This window comes from Corythoichthys intestinalis, chromosome 18 (assembly GCF_030265065.1).
Source record: "Corythoichthys intestinalis isolate RoL2023-P3 chromosome 18, ASM3026506v1, whole genome shotgun sequence".
Classification (NCBI taxonomy): domain Eukaryota; kingdom Metazoa; phylum Chordata; class Actinopteri; order Syngnathiformes; family Syngnathidae; genus Corythoichthys; species Corythoichthys intestinalis.
In genome coordinates this window covers 37,881,166-37,899,369 of record NC_080412.1, presented here as the reverse complement: position 1 = coordinate 37,899,369, position 18,204 = coordinate 37,881,166, and the positions used below count along the sequence as shown (strand labels likewise).

The following is an 18,204-nucleotide window of genomic DNA, read 5'->3' as shown; positions in this document are numbered from 1 at the left end:
CTCTATTTGTCTTGTTGTTTTTGTTATTTTGTAAAAGGAAAACATTATTCAGGTGTTTGGGATGTAACTAAAGCAAAAAATAGCTGTGTTAAAGTCAAAGTTATGTTTGAAATGTATGCTTTCACAAAAAGCTCAATTTCTTGCTCAAAAAAATTGCTCAAACTAAGCTATTGTATTGGCCCGAATATAAGACGGCCCTGATTATAAGACGACCCCCTCTTTTTTAAGATTCAAGTTTGAAAAAAAGACTTTTTGAACACCAAATGCATTTTTATATAGAAAAAAATTACAGTACATCCGAAACAAATGATTATAACAACATATTTGAGAGAAAAAGCATATTATTATGCTTCATTCAAATCTTAATATCTGAACATTTAAATATATAAACTAAAGTGCAATCACATTCATAAATGAATGGCTTCTGTTTTTTGAAATGTAAATAAAACAAACTATTGTGATAAAACAACAGAATTGCAATAACTGCATTAACCATCAAAGTGAAGTCTAATTTTAACTGCAGTTTTGAAACAAATCTGAATATGGAAAAACACTGCAATAAAATAATGCTAACTGGTTAAACTTGAGAGTAGCTGAGGTCTGTCATGACAGAACATCGCTTCAATGATACCTGGCACAGTCTAGCGTCGTGAATGGGTATAACGTCTAGACCGCAACTATAAGACGACCCCCACTTTTTCAGTCTTATTTCAATGCAAAAAACACCGTCTTATATTCGGGCCAATACGGTATTTTCTAATGCTGATTTCTAAAGAATGGAAAAAGATATGGATTAACTTTTTTCCTGCTGAAAGAAGAGAGTCTACTCTTTTTTTTTTTTTTGGTGGGTTCCATGTTTATATAGCAATAGAACAGAATTTTCTGTGGGCCTTGCAAAATCAGTCAAAATCCGGTAAAACGGCCATGAGCGAAGGGGGTTGCACTGGTGAAAATGGCTGGGAGTGAAAGTTAACAAAGACAAGCATTTTGCTACATTATTCTTGGTTAAAAATAATTCGCTGATGTTTAACACTTTTTAATTTAAATTATACTTTGAGAAAAAAAGGGAAAAAAACACGTCTTATATGTATCTTTCCAATGCTAAATCTGAATAAATACATTTAACACCCACCACCCTCCAAAAAATGTATGTGGTCCCCATCAACCGCGAAAAATGAAGTATCACTGTATATTTTTTCATAATTTGGCTGGGTCTGCGAATTATACACAGGTTTACTTATTGTTTTCTCTTGTAATTACAGCTCTCCCAAGTAGAATTTGAGAGATTTGATTTGGTAGTGATTTGGAGATGTGAGAAAAATGTGACTAATCCTCAGTGCAATGTATGCTTTTTTTTGCACTTTATTGTGATTTTTCTGGCCGGTGTGACTCGTACTCCTGCGCGTCTTATATGAATAATACGGTATAGTCTGTATATCGCATTTCTTCTCAGTTTAATTGACATTTACATTTCAGTGTAAAATTGGAGTCTTTTGTTGGATAAGTCAACAAGCATTTTCTAATTCCTATTAGTCGCTACACTCTGCTGGCCGAAATAGATGAACAAAGACACAGTATTTATAGTGAATAATTTTTAGACTAATTATAAGTGTTATTGCATAATTTCCCATGATACTCCTTAGTATCTAGGTACACGCATATGAACATTGAGCTATATTGCTGAGAAAATCATGTTCAATTTTGATTACATTTTCCACAGAGCTTGTTAATAATATTGAATAATAGTTAATACAGTGGGGCAAATAAGTATTTAGGTAACCACCAATTGAGCAAGTTCTCCTACTTGAAAAGATTAGAGGCCTATAACTGTCAACATGGGTAAACCTCAACCATGAGAGACAGAATGTGGGAAAAAAACAGAAAATCACATTGTTTGATTTAAAAAAAAAATCTTTTCAAATTAGAGTGGAAAATAAGTATTTGGTCACCTACAAACAGGCAAGATTTCTGGTTGTGAAAGAGGTCTAACTTGTTCTAACGAGGTCTAACGAGGCTCCACTCGTTACCTGTATTAGTGGCACCTGTTTTAACTCATTATCCGTATAAAAGACACCTGTCCACAACCTCAGTCAGTCCACTATGGCCAAGACCAAAGAGCTGTGGAAGGACACCAGAGACAAAATTGTAGACCTGTACCAGGCTGGGAAGACAATCTGCAATAGGTAAAACGCTTGGTGTAAAGAAATCAACTGTGGGAGCAATTTTTAGAACATGGAAGACATACAAGACCACTGATAATCTCCCTTGATCTGGGGATCCGTGCAGGATCTCAACCCGTGGCGTCAAAATGATAACAAGAACGGTGAGCAAAAATCCCAGAACCACACGGGGGGACCAAGTGAATGACTCACAGAGAGCTGGGACCACAGTAACAAAGGCTACTATCAGTAACACAGTGCGCCGCCAGGGACTCAAATCCTGCACTGCCAGATGTGTCCCCCTGCTGAAAAAAGTACGCGTCCAGGCCCGTCTGCGATTCGCTAGAGAGCATTTGGATGATCTAGAAGAGGACTAGGAGGTCAGATGAAACCAAAATAGAACTTTTTGGTAGAAACACAGGTTCTCGTGTTTGGAGGAGAAAGAATACTGAATTGCATCTGAAGAACACCACACCCACTGTGAAGCATGGGGGTGGAAACATCATGCTTTGGGGCTGTTTTTCTGCAAAGGGACCAGGACGACTGATCCGTATAAAGGAAAGAATGAGAGGGGCCATTTATCGAGAGATTTTGAGTGTAAATCTCCTTCCATCAGCAAGGACATTGAAGATGAGACGTGGCTGAGTCTTTCAGCATGGCAATGATCCCAAACACACAGCCAGGGAAACAAAGGAGTGGCTTCGTAAGAAGCATTTCAAGGTCCTGGAGTGGCCTAGCCAGTCTCCAGATCTCAACCCCATAGGCTGCCCAACGACAGCCCCAAAACACCACTGCCCTAGAGGAGATCTGCATGGAGGAAAATTGGCCAAAATACCAGCAACAGTGTGTGAAAAGCTTGTGAAGATTTACAGAAAACTTTTGGCGTCCGTTATTGCCAAGAAAGGGTACGTAACAAAGTATTGAGATGAACTTTTGGTAATGACCAAATACTTATTTTCCACCATGATTTGCAAATAAATTCTTTAAAAATCAAACAATGTGATTTTCTGTTTTTTTTCTCTCCACATTCTGTCTCTCATGGTTGAGGTTTACCCATGTTGACAATTACAGGCCTCTCTAATATTTGTGGGAGTGGGAGAACTTGCACAATTTGTGGTTGACTAAATACTTATTTGCCCCACTGTACAATCATCTATTTATACAGACGCAGACGCACCCGGGGGACAGCACCAACCAAAACAAGTGCCGCTCGGCTGACGCTGCCCCGTGTGCGCCCGCCGGGAAGGCCGAATCTCGCGCGTCCTCTTATTTTAACCCTTTGTACTGACTCCATGTTTCAAAAGCTTGAAGAACACTCACCGAAAACAGGTTGACAATTTATTCGTCAACAATGGTAAAAACAAGGCAAAAACAGACGACGGAGGGACAATTCTGGATCCAAAACAAGGCTACATGTTTCCGAGCAGAAAAAATCTGTGTTATCTCAGTGTCCAGTCTTTTTAAAGTCTTTGCTGAGGCGGGCCTTGTCGAAGGCGTTTCTGGGCGTTGCTTTTGGGTCATCCCCTCTGTGGCCGGTTTTGGGCGGCTTAGGTTCGTGCGCGGATTGGGACGCCCGCTATCAACTTTGCTGTCCGGGCTGGTTGTACTTGTTTTAGGACAAAGCGCTTTGTCCTTGGAGTTTGCTGGGAGAGCTGATTGCCAGAGTTGGTGCGTCAATCTTGTGATAAGACGGCATTGTGTATCTCTTCTATTTCTTCTCATTAAACTATGGTGTTCTATTTATTTTATATTAGTAGTGTAGTCTTACCGTAAATATGAAAATGATATTATTTCCTGATTAATTATATTACGTGTGTTAGAGTAATGCAAACAGTTAGACGGTGCCAACCTGTACCATATGTATGTGTTAGACTATATATGTGTTAGACTAATGCAAACAATTATATGGTGTGTGCGATGATGATATCCTTTCCCCTTCAATTTGTAATAATTTCACTGAGCGAATAATCGCTGCCAACCCTCCCAGTCAAAATGGATTGCACGCCTATCGCCGTCAATGGCAGCCATTAAAAGTTAAAGGCAGACCAAACAGCAGAGCATCGCCCAATGCGATAAGAGCAACTGTTAAGTGAAATTATTTAACAAAACTATCATACATATAATATGTCAGCTAAAAATATCACTAATTAAAAATCCCACTGCATATGCATGCTTGTTTCACCGCAGCGAGGGAAAAAAATGGCAAGGGCACGACGCGGTGACAGTATCCGAGCTGGCATATGGTGACTTCACAGCTTGGAAATCTTTCTACGCGGCCGCTAAGAGCAGCGAAACACAGTAACAGAAGCAGACAGAGAGCCTCCCCTGCCTCCTCACATACACATTATCCCCCCTCCCCGCCTCCTCCTTACCACTGCGCCCTTTCCTCTGAAAGTCCACGTGGCACCACTGGCCGTCATCAAGCCTCTTATCGCTGGCTTTTATTTTGATGCTGCCGGAGCCCATATCCATGACCAGGTAGAGGAATCCATCCAGCAGCTCGATGGCAAAGAAGTCAGCCCGGAGCTTGCTCTCAGGCAGGGCCCCCAGCAGGCTGCCGTGGCTGAACAGCAGCAAGCCGCTGGGCTCCGTGGTGCGAAAGTCCAGCGATATGGTGCCTGTCTTCTTTGTGTTCCACCTGGGCAATGTCAAGTAGGCGGCCGGCGTGTCAAAGGTGACCGGCTCCAGGGCCTCCACGCTCTCGCAGCTGAACGTCAAGTCACCATGGATACTTATTTTCGGGTCCCGCTGCTCAGCCAGCCGTGACAGCTCCAGTCGGAATTCATTATTCTTGTAGACCACCTGATAAATGAGAGAGATGCTGCGGTGAGGTGACAGCTGCGCCAAGCAATTCATCTGGCCCCAAAATTGAAATATCAATAAATAAAGCAATGTATATAACACACTTACACGCGAACCAAAGCTTTACTATGACCGATGAAGCACAAAAACTGAACAATTAAAACCTGCGTGGGTCCATAAAGTCAACCCTTACATTATAAAGCATGCTGTGGTGTTTGACAACCTGAATTGAACCGAGGCACATAATTTCACACTAGAAAAATCCCAAGGCATCAAACTAAAAGGTCACAAAAATTATATGCAGTGGTGCCTTGACTTATGATTTTAATGTCAATACTGCACTGGCTGGATATGAGTGTACATTTATTTTAAAAAATGTCAATGTTGATTTTATTTTAAAATAATTTTAAATCAGTGATTCTTAATCTGGGTTCGATCGAACCCCAGGTGAGTAAATCTAAAGGGTTCAGCGAAGGTTAAGACATGCAGCGGCTTATTTTGATTTGCTGACTAAAATCTAAGACAAGGACGTTTTAGACCAGGCTTTGGACTGGTTGTCCCCCACTTTACTTGGGTTTCTTTTAGTTCCAATCATGTTTTTTTGCTCCCGATCCGATCCCGATCGTTTTAGTTTGAGTATCTGCCGATCCCGATATTTCCGGATCCGATTGCTTTTTTTTGCTCCCGATTCAATTGCAATCATTCCTGATAATTTTCCCCCATCACATACATTTTGGAAATGCGTTAAGAAAAAAATGAATAAAACTCAGATGAATATATACATTCAACATACAGTGCATAAGTCCCGTATTTGTTTATTATGACAATAAATCCTCAAGATGGCATTTACATTATTAACATTCTTTCTGTGAGAGGGATCCACGGATAGAAAGACTTGTGACTTTGTATATTGTGACTAAATATTGCCATCTAGTGTATTTGTTGAGCTTTCAGTAAATGATACTGCAGTCATTCAACCTAAATGCATGATGGGAAGTGGAACCATGACTGTGCGTAGTGCTACCAATTGATACTGTATATCTTCTCTGCGTTGGGAAATAACATAAGGTGTTAAGTAAAGATCACTTGCAAACTTGCTTCCCCACAATGCTTCCCATGATATTTCTAATCGTCGGGAGAGGGATTGTAAGGCTTTAGCCTATTAAAAAAAGGCTCCAAAATTCACTCTACTCATTTTACGCTGCCTTTTATCTCTCTATATAGGTAAAACGGCGCCATTATAGATTGATTGCGACAATGCGTGAGTGGGTCGTGCAGCGCATGTGTTAATTGCGTTAAATATTTTAACGTAATTTTAAAAATAAATAAATAAAATTGATAGCCCTACTTTAAGCCAAAACTAAAGACTCTGGATGAGTGTAAGACATTTTGTCTGTAACGTTAAATACAATTAGAAAACGATTTAATTAAAAAAAAAAAAAAAAAATTTTAAAAAGGCATATCCGATATTTTTTTGCCGATTCCGATACTTTGAAAATGACGTGATCGGACCTGATCCCGATCGATTGGGACATCTTTAGTAAGAACTGTCTTGATGAGAAGCATTGTCTGATGTGCATCATGGCTCGGTCAAAAGAGTTGTCTGAAGACCAGCGATCAAGGATTGTTGATTTGTGTAAGGCTGGGAAAGGATACAAAACCGTCTCTAAAAGTCTGGATGTTCATCAATCGACAGTCAGAGAAGTTATCTACAAATGGAGAAAGGTTGGCACTGTTGCTTCACTCCATTGGAGTGGCCGTCCACCAAAGATGACGCCAAGAATTCAGCGCGGAATACGCAGAGAGGTAAAAAAGAACCCTAGAGTGTCTGCTAAGGACTTGCAAAAATCCCTGGCACAGTCCAATATCTCTGTGCTCACATCAGCTATATGTAAAACTATGGCCAAGAATGGTGTTCATTGGAGGATTCCACAGAGAAAGCCACTGCTGTCGGAAAAAAAAAAACATTGTTGCTCGTTTAATGTTCGCAAAAAGGCCCTTGGACACTCCTTAGAAGTTTTGGCAAACTGTTTTGTGGACTGATGAAACCAAAGTTGAATTGTTTGGGAGTAACAAACAACTTCATGTGTGCAGGAAAAATGGAACAGCTCACCAACATCAACACCTCATCCCCACCGTGAAGCATGGTGGAGGGAGCATCATCATTTGGGGCTGTTTTGCTACCTCAGCGCCTGGACAACTTGCAATCATTCATGGAAGCATTTTTTCAAAATTTTATCAGGTCGTTTTTCAGGAAAACCTGAGGCCATCTGTCAGACAGTTGAAGCTAAAAAGAGGATGGATGCTGCAACAAGACAACCATCCAAAACACAGAAGTAAATCAACTTCAGAATGGTTTCAGAAGAACAAAATACACTGGAGTGGCCAAGTCAAAGTCCAGACTTGAACCCCATTGAGATGCTGTGGCATGCCAGGAATCTGACTGAACTACAACAGTTTTGTAGAGAAGAAAGGGTCAAGATTAATCCTGATCGATGTGCCTAACTGATTTGAAGCTACAAGAAGCGTCTGGTTGAAGTTATTGTTGCCAAGGGGGGGGGGGGGGGGGGGGGGGGCACAAAATATTAAATGCGATGTTTCACTTACTTGTTTTTCGCCCTTCTGTCATTGTTTGCATTCTATCCTCATTACAATGTGAAAACCTATAAATGTTTGGGTGGTTTTAGTTAAAGAGCATATGACAGGAGAAACAAGTCTTAAATAGCATTATTATGTGAATTATAGGGCTGGGCGATATGGCCTTAAGTACGTATCACGATAAATTGAGCAGATTTACCTCGATAACGATAAATGACGATAAATTCGCCCAAGCAAACTGTTATATCATTTGAAAATTTGAATCAATGCATGGAATACAAATTAACAGTTTCTCGTTAAATTTACTTACCAGCTTTCAATTTAACAATTGCACATGCAGTCTAAACATTAAGTATTAAAAAAAATCTTGTAAACAATAAGAATTCTTGTGTGAACATTTATAACAGCTTGTATGACTTGAAAAATATCATCACTTGAATTTCATTAAATTCATTCCGCATTGTTACGTTTAGATATTTAGAATAGATACAAATACGACACATCCACCCGCCCCCCAGAAATTATACTTAATTAAAAAATAAAATGTTTCACAAACCTTTCCTTTCTTTTATTCGGCTCAATTATTTACATCTTATGATTTTGGAAATCCTTACAGTATGCAATAAATAATATTCCTGTTCCCAAGCACTGTGCTTACTGTACTGTAATTTTTACAAAAAAATAAACAATACATAGTTACTCCCCGTCATCTAGGACGAGCCACTTACAAGACTAGCACTGTCGTGTATTACAAATACTGCTTTGAACACATCTTCACAGACAAAAGCAATGACACAGGCTTAAAGAGGTCAACTTTAATTGTGTAAATCACACTTAATGACGACACGATCTCCTGGTTGAAATAGACGACATCCACTTAATTCTATTGAAGATATGTAATGCTGAGGCAATTTGTCAACTTTACTTTTAAAAAGAAACGTGCACTGTTTATCCAGTAGATGGGGCTCTTGCAGTGTGTCAAACAGTGATTCAATTTTGGGCAATTGTCTTAAAAGTGGTTCATTGTTTCAGAAAGCCTCGGTTTTTCCATCCCTATCTGGAACCCGTCAAGAGTTTACTTAATGTCGGGTGAAAGTTTGGCGAAGCTAACTTAAGCCCGACGCATCCCGTTTACTTGTAGCGTTAGCCGCTAGCGTTAGCAGCTAGCGTTAGCCTACCGGGCTTCTGTTTGATTGGCTTCCTGAAAACCATGTGACACCAAACGTAAGCACACTGTCTGCTTTCTTAAAGGGGAATGAACATAGCCGAACAACACAGAGTCAAAGCGGGATGAAAAGACTATATTTTCTTCTTTTATTAAATTACCGAATTTACCGACATGGTCAAAATTACGTCGGTCATCGTGAAGAATTTCGGTCACGGTAAATTTTCAGTTTACCGCCCTGCTCTAGTGAATTAGAATCATATTTTGAGACAATTCGACGAAATACAACAGTTGAGCAAAGCGCAGATGACGAGAAATTAGGTTTTTAATCTGCCGGTTAGCCACGCCTACAATTATAGGGCTCTAGCGTCCCCAACAGGTGGATGACGTCAGCGGGAGAATGGGATCATCGGTTTTACTATTCAAAACGAGGAAAACGCGACGAATAGGGCCGTAAAATGTCATTGTTTCAGTCTCTCGACTCCAATATTTTTACAAGATATTTTTTTTATCCAAGTATTTTTCCCCAATAGCTAAATAAATGGCATGGTCATGACAAATAACAGTCTTGTGCTAAATGGAATATGAAATCATAAAAATGCACTTATTCAGGACGACATGGCAAAATTACTCCATAATGGTCAAAACTGTCGACTTCACCTTTACTGTCGCACCTCCCGAACGATATTTTATGACACCTAAATCGGGCTTATGTCATTTCCCTTCCCCGGCTTCGGAGAATGTAAACAAACTAAGAGGCGTGACAGCTAGCCGACACGCTAACCCGAACCGAGTGATGTTTCAAAGTCTTTGAAGCGGGAAATCACACATAACTGGCCCGGATCATTTGACATGACGACTGGGTTGTCGATTGTCTTCGCCGATCGGCAAACCGCCCGGTGGGGAGCAATTTACAGCTGGTTCCCCGGAAGAGGGCGGCTGCAGTTGTTGTGCAGCTAACATGCAGCTAATGTGCATGAGGAGAGCTTTTTACATGCCTATCAATGAGCAAACGTAAGTAGTCCTTTATTTAAAAAAGTTTTGTAGTGTTTACTTTGTAATCGCTGTATTCGCGGCTATTTTTAACACAAAGTTGCAATTTCTGATCGGGTGGAAAATTTGACAGAACATCAGCCACCCAAGAGTGCAAAAGCCGAGTATAGTGCTTGCTCGGCGGGGGGATGTGCGACAAGGAGCATGTCAGCCACAAAATGCAAGCCACCTCCATATTAAAATGATCTCAGTATTTGACATAATACAAAACAAGATGTTTACTTACTTCCTTGTCCCATGGTCCCACAGTATTAGGGCTTGTTTTGGCCAATATCCACGGTGAATGGGAACCTTTTGAAACTCCAGAAATGCGCACACGCCTCTCCCTCATACAGCAAGATTTTTCTGCAGCCGTTTGGCTGGCGTGATGCGAAAAATAAACTTATTAATCCGCAAAATCAGCTGAGTCCTTAGTTCTTCTCACACAACAGTACGGCTGTATAGTGAAGAGGACTCCTTCTACCGTACACGTCACAGCGCCCTCTTTCTCAACTCGAGACAGTTGCCGGAAGTAACTCATTTTCATGGGGCGGGATTAAAAAAACTAAATAAATATAGTAGGGCTATCAAACGATTAAAATTTTTAATCGAGTTAATTACAGCTTAAAAATTAATTAATCGTAATTAATCGCAATTAATCGCAATTCAAACCATTTATAAAATATGCCATATTTTTCTGTAAATTATTGTTGGAATGGAAAGATAAGACACAAGATGAATATATACATTCAACATACGGTACGTAAGGACTGTATTTGTTTATTATAACAATAAATCAACAAGATGGCATTAACATTATTAACATTCTGTTAAAGCGATCCATGGATAGAGGGACTTGTAGTTCTTAAAAGGAAAATGTTAGTACAAGTTATAGAAATTTTATATTAAAACCCCTCTTAATGTTTTCGTTTTAATAAAATTTATACAATTTTCAATCAAAAAATAAACTAGTAGCCGGCCATTGTTGATGTCAATAATTACCTACACAATGCTCATGGATGCTGAAGCCTATAAAATCAATCGCACCCAAGCGCCAGCAGAGGGCGGCAAAACTCCATCAAACACAACAAGTGAGCGTTTCACTGTACTGTCATGTAAATCTGTCTGAGCGGGGCATCTGCGTTAATTGCGTACAATATTTTAACGTGATTAATTTGAAAAATTAATTAACGTCCGTTAACGCGATAATTTTGACAGCCTCGTTTCCACACACATCCAAGCGGTCCATAGCATTCAGGAGTATAAAATACCGCGTGTATTATGAAATAAACACGCTTTTTCGTGTCATATGCACTTTAAAGGAGAGAGTTTTTTCATCTGTGTGATTTTTACAAAGATCAGATCACATTTGATGGTGATTTTATGCATAAATGTGAGAAATTCCAAAAGGTTCCGATACTTTTCCATACCGCTGTATTTTAAAGTCAATTTTGAAGCCTGCATAGACATAAAGTAGCTGATTAGAGGGTCCATAACTGGTTTTAAGGCAAGTAAAAATACGTTCTATTAAAATTAGCTTATGATTTCTTTGTAAAATATTCTTGTTTTGCAGAGGAGAAAATTATGGACTGAAGGTAGCAAAATATTTTTCAAGGTCATCAAACAACTCAACATCACTAAACAAGGACAGCTCACACAAGAAGGTGTCTGTTGTATTTACCTGTGCCCTCATTATATTTTGCTATTTTTATAACAAGAAAGCAATATATTTAAAAATATACTGCGTTTGTATGACATTAAAGTGAGAAGAGTTAATAGCACATTCCTCATGAAAGCAGACAGTACATTATTTCAGCGGCATTCTTGTGACTTCCCCTTGCGTTGTTATTGTATTGTGGTCTGGCCTCATTAATATGCACAGCAGGACACCAAAAAAATAAAGCTCGTCTCATTTCACCCGCAGCCCGATGTGTTATCTGCCACATCACTGTGCCACCAGTCAGCGCCGGAGGTGACACACCACACTGCACACAGGACTTACAGGCCGGCTCAAAGGGGAAGTAAGCCAATATCACACTTCACACTGCCTCGCTGTGACTAATTAAGCACTGAAATCAGATGGTCAAGCTGACCAATTGGAATTAAGTGAGGTAAACGTTCTTTATTTTATATACTACATACATAGGAACACGTATATTAGCAAAACTCATAGCAAAAGGGATTAAAGGTTGGGAAATTTGACAATATGTACCCTAGTGAAAAGTGGTTACGTACTTACACTCAAGGTCAAATCAATGCCAAAGTGTGAAAACGATACATGCGTCATTTCCTAACATATACTCAAGTATGAAAAAACAACAGATTTAGTACTTGAATGAGATATTTTTCCACCTTAAATGTATGATGTCAATTTAATATGCTGAAAAGCAACTCAAAACATAAACTGTATAATCATTAGCTTTATAAATACGGCGACAATTCCGAGCAGAACGGCTTCATTCCCAGATGCTCTTTTGAAATCACAACAAAAGTCAAAAAGCTGGAAGGGATTATGCTAACAAATCACAGCTAAATTATTAAGCAGTGTTAGAGGGAAGCTGCTAGGAGCCCATCTACAGTATTTATTATTCTCCTGTAGTGCTCACTTTCAATAGAGCTGTGGGCAGAGGTGGGTAGTAACGCGTTAAATTTACTCCGTTACATTTACATGAGTAACTTTTTGATAAATATGTACTACTTCGAGTACTTTAACCACTGTTTTGGGCTCCACTAGTTGTTACATTTTTCCGCTTTATTCTAAATATTAGACTATTTTTGCCAGAGATGCTGACAGCGGCTGTCTCAGTTTCACCAATGAGACGTCGCAACAATAATCACCTGACTCCATTGCACCAATGAAACATAACAAGTCACATGACCACACACGAGCGCTAAGCTAATTTGCTAAGGTGTATTTCATATGCAGAACGTGTAAAACCATGATTAAGTACAGCGGTAACACTACAAACATGCGAAATAGTCCAGAAATCAGTTGTTGCAAGTGCTGCCTTGCAGCCGACAGGCGTGTGTGCGCGTGGGCGGGCAGGGAGAGAAGAAAGTGCGCGCTCTGTAATGAGTGTGTGTGTGGCGGTGTTGCTTTTTTATGTGCTCTGCAATAAATGCCACAAGTTAAAATTGATCAAGAGCAGTTGTGATTTCCACCTGTCACTCCAAGAGTTACACAAGGGAGGTAACATTGTGAAAACAAAGTATATTGGTGAAAAGAAGTCTTATTTCTAAACACACTTTGTGTCCAGAAAATGTGGAATTCATTCCACCAGTGTAAATTTTATTGTATTGTTGAGAGAAATAAGTACTCCCTTTGAAAATGGTGAGTGTTTTTGCACTTTCTTGTAAAATAAATAAATAAATAAATAAAAACAGCTTAAAGTGCATGTGACACGAAAAAGCATGTTTATTTCAAAATACACATGGTATTTTATGCTCCTGAATGATATGGACCGCTTGGATGTGTGTGGAAGCGATTGCTATATTTATTTAGTTTTTTTAATCCCGCGCCATGAAAATGAGTGACTTCCGGCAACAGTCTCGAGTTGAGAAAGAGGGCGCTGTGACGTGTACGGAAGAAGGAGTCCTCTTCACTATACAGCCGTACTGTTGTATGAGAAGAACTAAAGATTCAGCTGATCTTGCGGGTTAGTACATTTATTTTTCGCATCACGCCCGCCAAACGGCTGCAGAAAAATCTTGCTGTATGAGGGAGAGGCGTGTGCGCCTTTTTGGAGTTTCAAAAGGTTCCCATTCACCGTGGATATTGGCCAAAACAAGCCCTACTCCTGTGGGACATTAGGACTTACGAGGAAGTGAGTAAACATCTTGTTTTGTATTATGTCAAATACTGGGATCATTTTAATACTTAGGTGGCTTGCCTTTTGTGGCTGACATGCTCCTTGTCGCACATAACCCTGCCGGGAGAGCACTATGCTCGGCTTTTGCACTCTTGGTTTGCGCGATGTTCTGTCAAATTATCCACCCGATCATAAATTGCAACTTTGTGTTAAAAATGGCCGAGAATACAGCGATTACAAAGTAAACACTAAAAACTTTCTTTAAATAAAGGACTACTGACGTTTGATCATTGATAGGCATGTAAAAAGCGCTCCTTATGCACATTAGCTGCACAACAACTGCAGCCGCCCTCCTCCGGGGAACGAACTGCATATTGCTCTCCGCCGGGCGGTTTGCCGAAGACAATCGACAACCCAGTCGTCATGTCAAAAGTTCCAGGCTAGTTATGTGTGATTTTCCGCTTCGAAGACTTTGAAACATCACTCGGTTCGGGTTAGCATGTCGGCTAGCTGCCATGCCTCCTGGTTTGTTTACATTCTCCGAAGCTGGGGAAGGGAAATGACATAAGCCCGATTTAGATGTCATAAAATATCGTTCGGCAGGTGCGACAGTAAAGGTGAAGTCGACAGTTTTGACCATTATGGAGTAATTTTGCCATGTCGTCCTGAATAAGTGCAGTTTTATTATTTCATATTCCATTTAGCACAAGACTTATTTGTCATGACCATGCCATTTATTTAGCAATTGGGGAAAAATACTTGGATAAAAAGAAAATCCTGTAAAAAAATATTGAAGTAGAGCGACAGAAACAATGACATTTTGCAGCTCTCTTCGTCGCGTTTTCCTCGTTCTGAATAATTCCCCCTCAACGGGCTGACTGGTCCTTCTCAAGCCATTTATTTAGCTATTGGGGAGAAATACTTGGATAAAAACAATATCCTGTAAAAATGCTGGAGTAGAGAGACTGAAACAATGACATTTTGCGGCTCTCTTCGTCGCATTTTCCTCGTTCTGAATAATTCCCCCTCAATGGGCTGAATAGTAAAACCGATGAGCCCATTCTCCCGCTGTCGTCATCCACCTGTTGGGAACGCTAGAGCCCTATAATGGTAGGCGTGGCTAACCGGCAGATTAAAAGACTAATTTCTCGTCATCTGCGCTTTGCTACATTGTTGTATATAATCAAATTGTCTCAAAATATGATTCTAATTCACATAATAATGCTATTTAAGACTTTTTTTTCCTCATGTCGTATGCTCTTTAAGGGCAGCTTTTTGTTGTATGGGCATGTTAACATAATTTCTGTTGAATCATAAGGATATTTTAAATAAATACCGTATTTTTCGGACTATAAGTCGCGTTTTTTTTCATATTTTGGCTGGGGGTGCGACTTATACTAAGGAGCGACTTATGTGTGGAATTATTAACACATTATGATATAATTTCACATGTTATTTTGGTGTTTTGCAGTGACACTGATGGTTTTGTAAAGTTGTTAGCATGTTCTTATGCTATAGTTATCTGAATAACTCTTTATAGCTATGGCCACGTTCGCGTTCTGCCTTTGGCAGTGTATGTTCAATTGCATTATTGACTTTTTTATCTTGAAATGGATGCATTTAGTTTGTGGCGCTTTCACGCCCACGTGAGGGCGCACTCGCACTTGTTTACGTGAAGAAGAGTGCTCACACGCCAGAAGAAGACGGACAGCTAAGTAGCTCTGAGTGAGTGAGTGAGTGAGTGGGCGAGCTAGCGAGAGAGAAAAGACGGCTGCGAACCTACTTTCATTGTTTATGCTTTTAAATTATCTCTACAGAGGCAACGCCTGCGTGTATCATCTTTTCTGTTGTTTTGTGTTTTCCACCCGCGATCGGACACTTAGAGCCAGTTGTGTGGTTGTTTGAACGATGTGCTAATGATAGCGAACGCATGCTAACCTGTTACTTATTACTGTAATAGTACCTAATTATCATTTATTTACGCTGATGCGAACCTGTTTGCCATCGAGGACCAAATTGATTCAGCAAATTATACGGATGTCCAGCATTGTCTTTTGGGAGTTCGCTGGATAGCCAGGACCGAGCCGTAGCGTAGGACAGTATATTCACATTTCGTTGTTCATGCACTGTACACTGTACATTTATTTAGCATGTTGTTCTCTATTGTATTTTTATATTAAAATGTCCTTTCAAGATGACATGTCTGTTCTATGTGTTGGATTTTATCAAGTAAATTTCCCCCAAAAATTCGACTTATACTCCGGTGCGACTTGTATATGTTTTTTTTCTCTTCGTTGGGCATTTTATGGCTGGATCGACTTATACTCAGGTGCGACTTGTAGTCCGAAAAATACGGTAATGGACATACATTTTCTGGGCTACTTAATTAATCAGTAATGTACGATGCATCGATAATCGTGTTTATTGCGATAACCGCAATCATCGTCAATACTGTGATCATCGTTCAAAAATCGAAATGTAGTCGAATTGAATCATGGGGTGCCTAAGATGGCACACCCCTACTACTAAGTAACGTTACTCTTACTTGAACAAAATTTTTGGCTACGGTACCCACCTCTGGCTGTGGTTGAAAATGGAGCATTAGCGTATCCCAATGATCGCGGACTGGTCACCAGCAACATTTTATATACAGTACAAGCTATCAAAATTTACTGTCTTCAATTAACATGCATGTTTTGGGAATGTGGGAGGAAGCCAGAGTACTCAGAGAAAGCAACAAGCGAATGCCACCGAAAGGTCAGAGAGTCAAAGTGTCAAGAGATTTGGGCATTATTTAAAAGGCTGTTTTTCTTCGCATCAACTGCATTATATTTCTCCACTAAATTGCCATGAAAACCATCTCCCCAAAAGCAAATGACACTGGATCCATATCTCCATAAGTGAGCGATAAATGCAGCGTATTAGAGAGTTGAAACATGATCGCATGTGTCAGAAAATGATGTGTTCTGGCAACCAGTGGGTGTAAAGTGGAAACGATGCCATTACCAGGAATCAAATGTGTCATTTCATAAAAAAAAGTGGGAGGGGGGAATTGTCAGAACAGTTGGCTGTATGTAAGTACACAATTAAATCAATTATGGCAATTATCTTCACTGATTTTTTAGCGTTGTTATTAGAATAGAAAGCTGAATATGATTATGAGGACCACAAGGACATTTGACTACAAATTGGCTCCAAAGGTTGAAGCATCGTATAAATGGAGGAAATGTTGGATCGCCTGGCGTATTGTTGACCTCTCAGATGATCACCCTGCAGATAAACGTGTCTCCACTCGCTCGCTACTGTGCTTGATGCATTTGTCTTCAAGTGCATTTTATTTTCCCTTTTAACAGATGAACCTGATGGCCTCTATTATCATCTCTAAAGAGATCCATCATTGACTATGTTCTGTCATTTCAATGACACAAGACATTAATCTCTCTAAATAAATGTCCTTTGTGAATTTAAACGACATATTCGAGTCGGGGCTTACTTTTGGTTCCCACCGGGATTAAGCGCAAGGTAAACGTGTCGATTCTCTGCTTTCGGCAAGCGGCCCTACCGGTCTGGTAGCAAAGCTCCGGGCCGGACTGACCCGTCTCTGAACCTCGCCTCAGCATTTCCTGGCAGGCTGATCCCATTTGATCAGCTTTGCCTCGTCCACCGCTCGCCCTCATTAGTAGGGCTTTTTTTTTCTATTCTTGTTTGTCATCCCGTCTTCACGGCTGCAATCCTGCCAGCGTGCCTTCAATACCTTCTACTTTGGCACATCAGCAGCAACGCGGGCCCCGAACACCACCACAAGCCATGCCGCCCACAGAGCGTTGGTTGCAGTAATACCGGGACAATAACCTGCCCATAAATAACATCTCATCTTCATTTCAGCGCCTTCACGCTACAGCGTAAATATGGAGAGCAAATCATCCGGCGCCTGTGCTTGAAAATGATATGTGATACCCTCATTTGAAACCAATATAAACATTTAAATGGTTGCAAATCCGAGTTATACTACCGAATGTGAAAATGTTTTTATTTCCATTTAAGGAACGAGAGAGACATGGGACATTTAATTAGGTACACCATAAAAATAATAACAAAAATATGCCAACAGCTAATATGAGTCACTGTTAGACAGGTTAATTTAAGAGTATGTTTATAGTTGCGGTCACGTTTGCAGTGATGTACAACACACATCGTATCTAATATCCTGTCTCTTGTGGCCGATTGGAAAACTTAACCACAACAATAAATACATATCAAGCAATACTTCAAGCCGTACCACGCTGACGGTGCCAATTAAACAATATTACTGTTGTAAAAGTTAATGAAATTGGATACGATCTCATTAGATTTACTAGAAAAAGGACAGGAAAACCAGTTGGTAAACAAGAAAATGCAATTTCTGAAGAAATTGTCATAGTAGTTTTGCTGTGATGGTTGTATATCGGATCACTTCCTGATAATTTTGAAGCACCTCGGACTTTCTGTAGCTATCAGGACACTTCGTGGGGATTTTGGGGCATTTGGGGTTCATCTCCTGTTGATTTTGAGGCATTTCAGGGTCACCTCCTGCTGATTTTTAAGCATTTCTCGAATTTATTCCCTAAAATCTCACAATACATAACCCTGGTTATCCTCT

At 40.0% G+C, this 18,204-nt stretch overlaps 1 protein-coding gene across 14 annotated transcripts in view; it reads right to left on the bottom strand.

The window, feature by feature from the left end:
* The window catches only part of nrxn2a (neurexin 2a), a 496,353-nt gene that overhangs the window by 295,799 nt on the left and 182,350 nt on the right, over nucleotides 1-18,204 (bottom strand). For all 14 annotated transcript variants that reach the window (XM_057820438.1, XM_057820422.1, XM_057820428.1 and 11 more), the window contains one exon: nucleotides 4,532-4,961. In XM_057820438.1, the coding sequence (XP_057676421.1) occupies nucleotides 4,532-4,961 (430 nt within the window). The remainder of the gene's footprint in view (nucleotides 1-4,531; nucleotides 4,962-18,204) is intronic.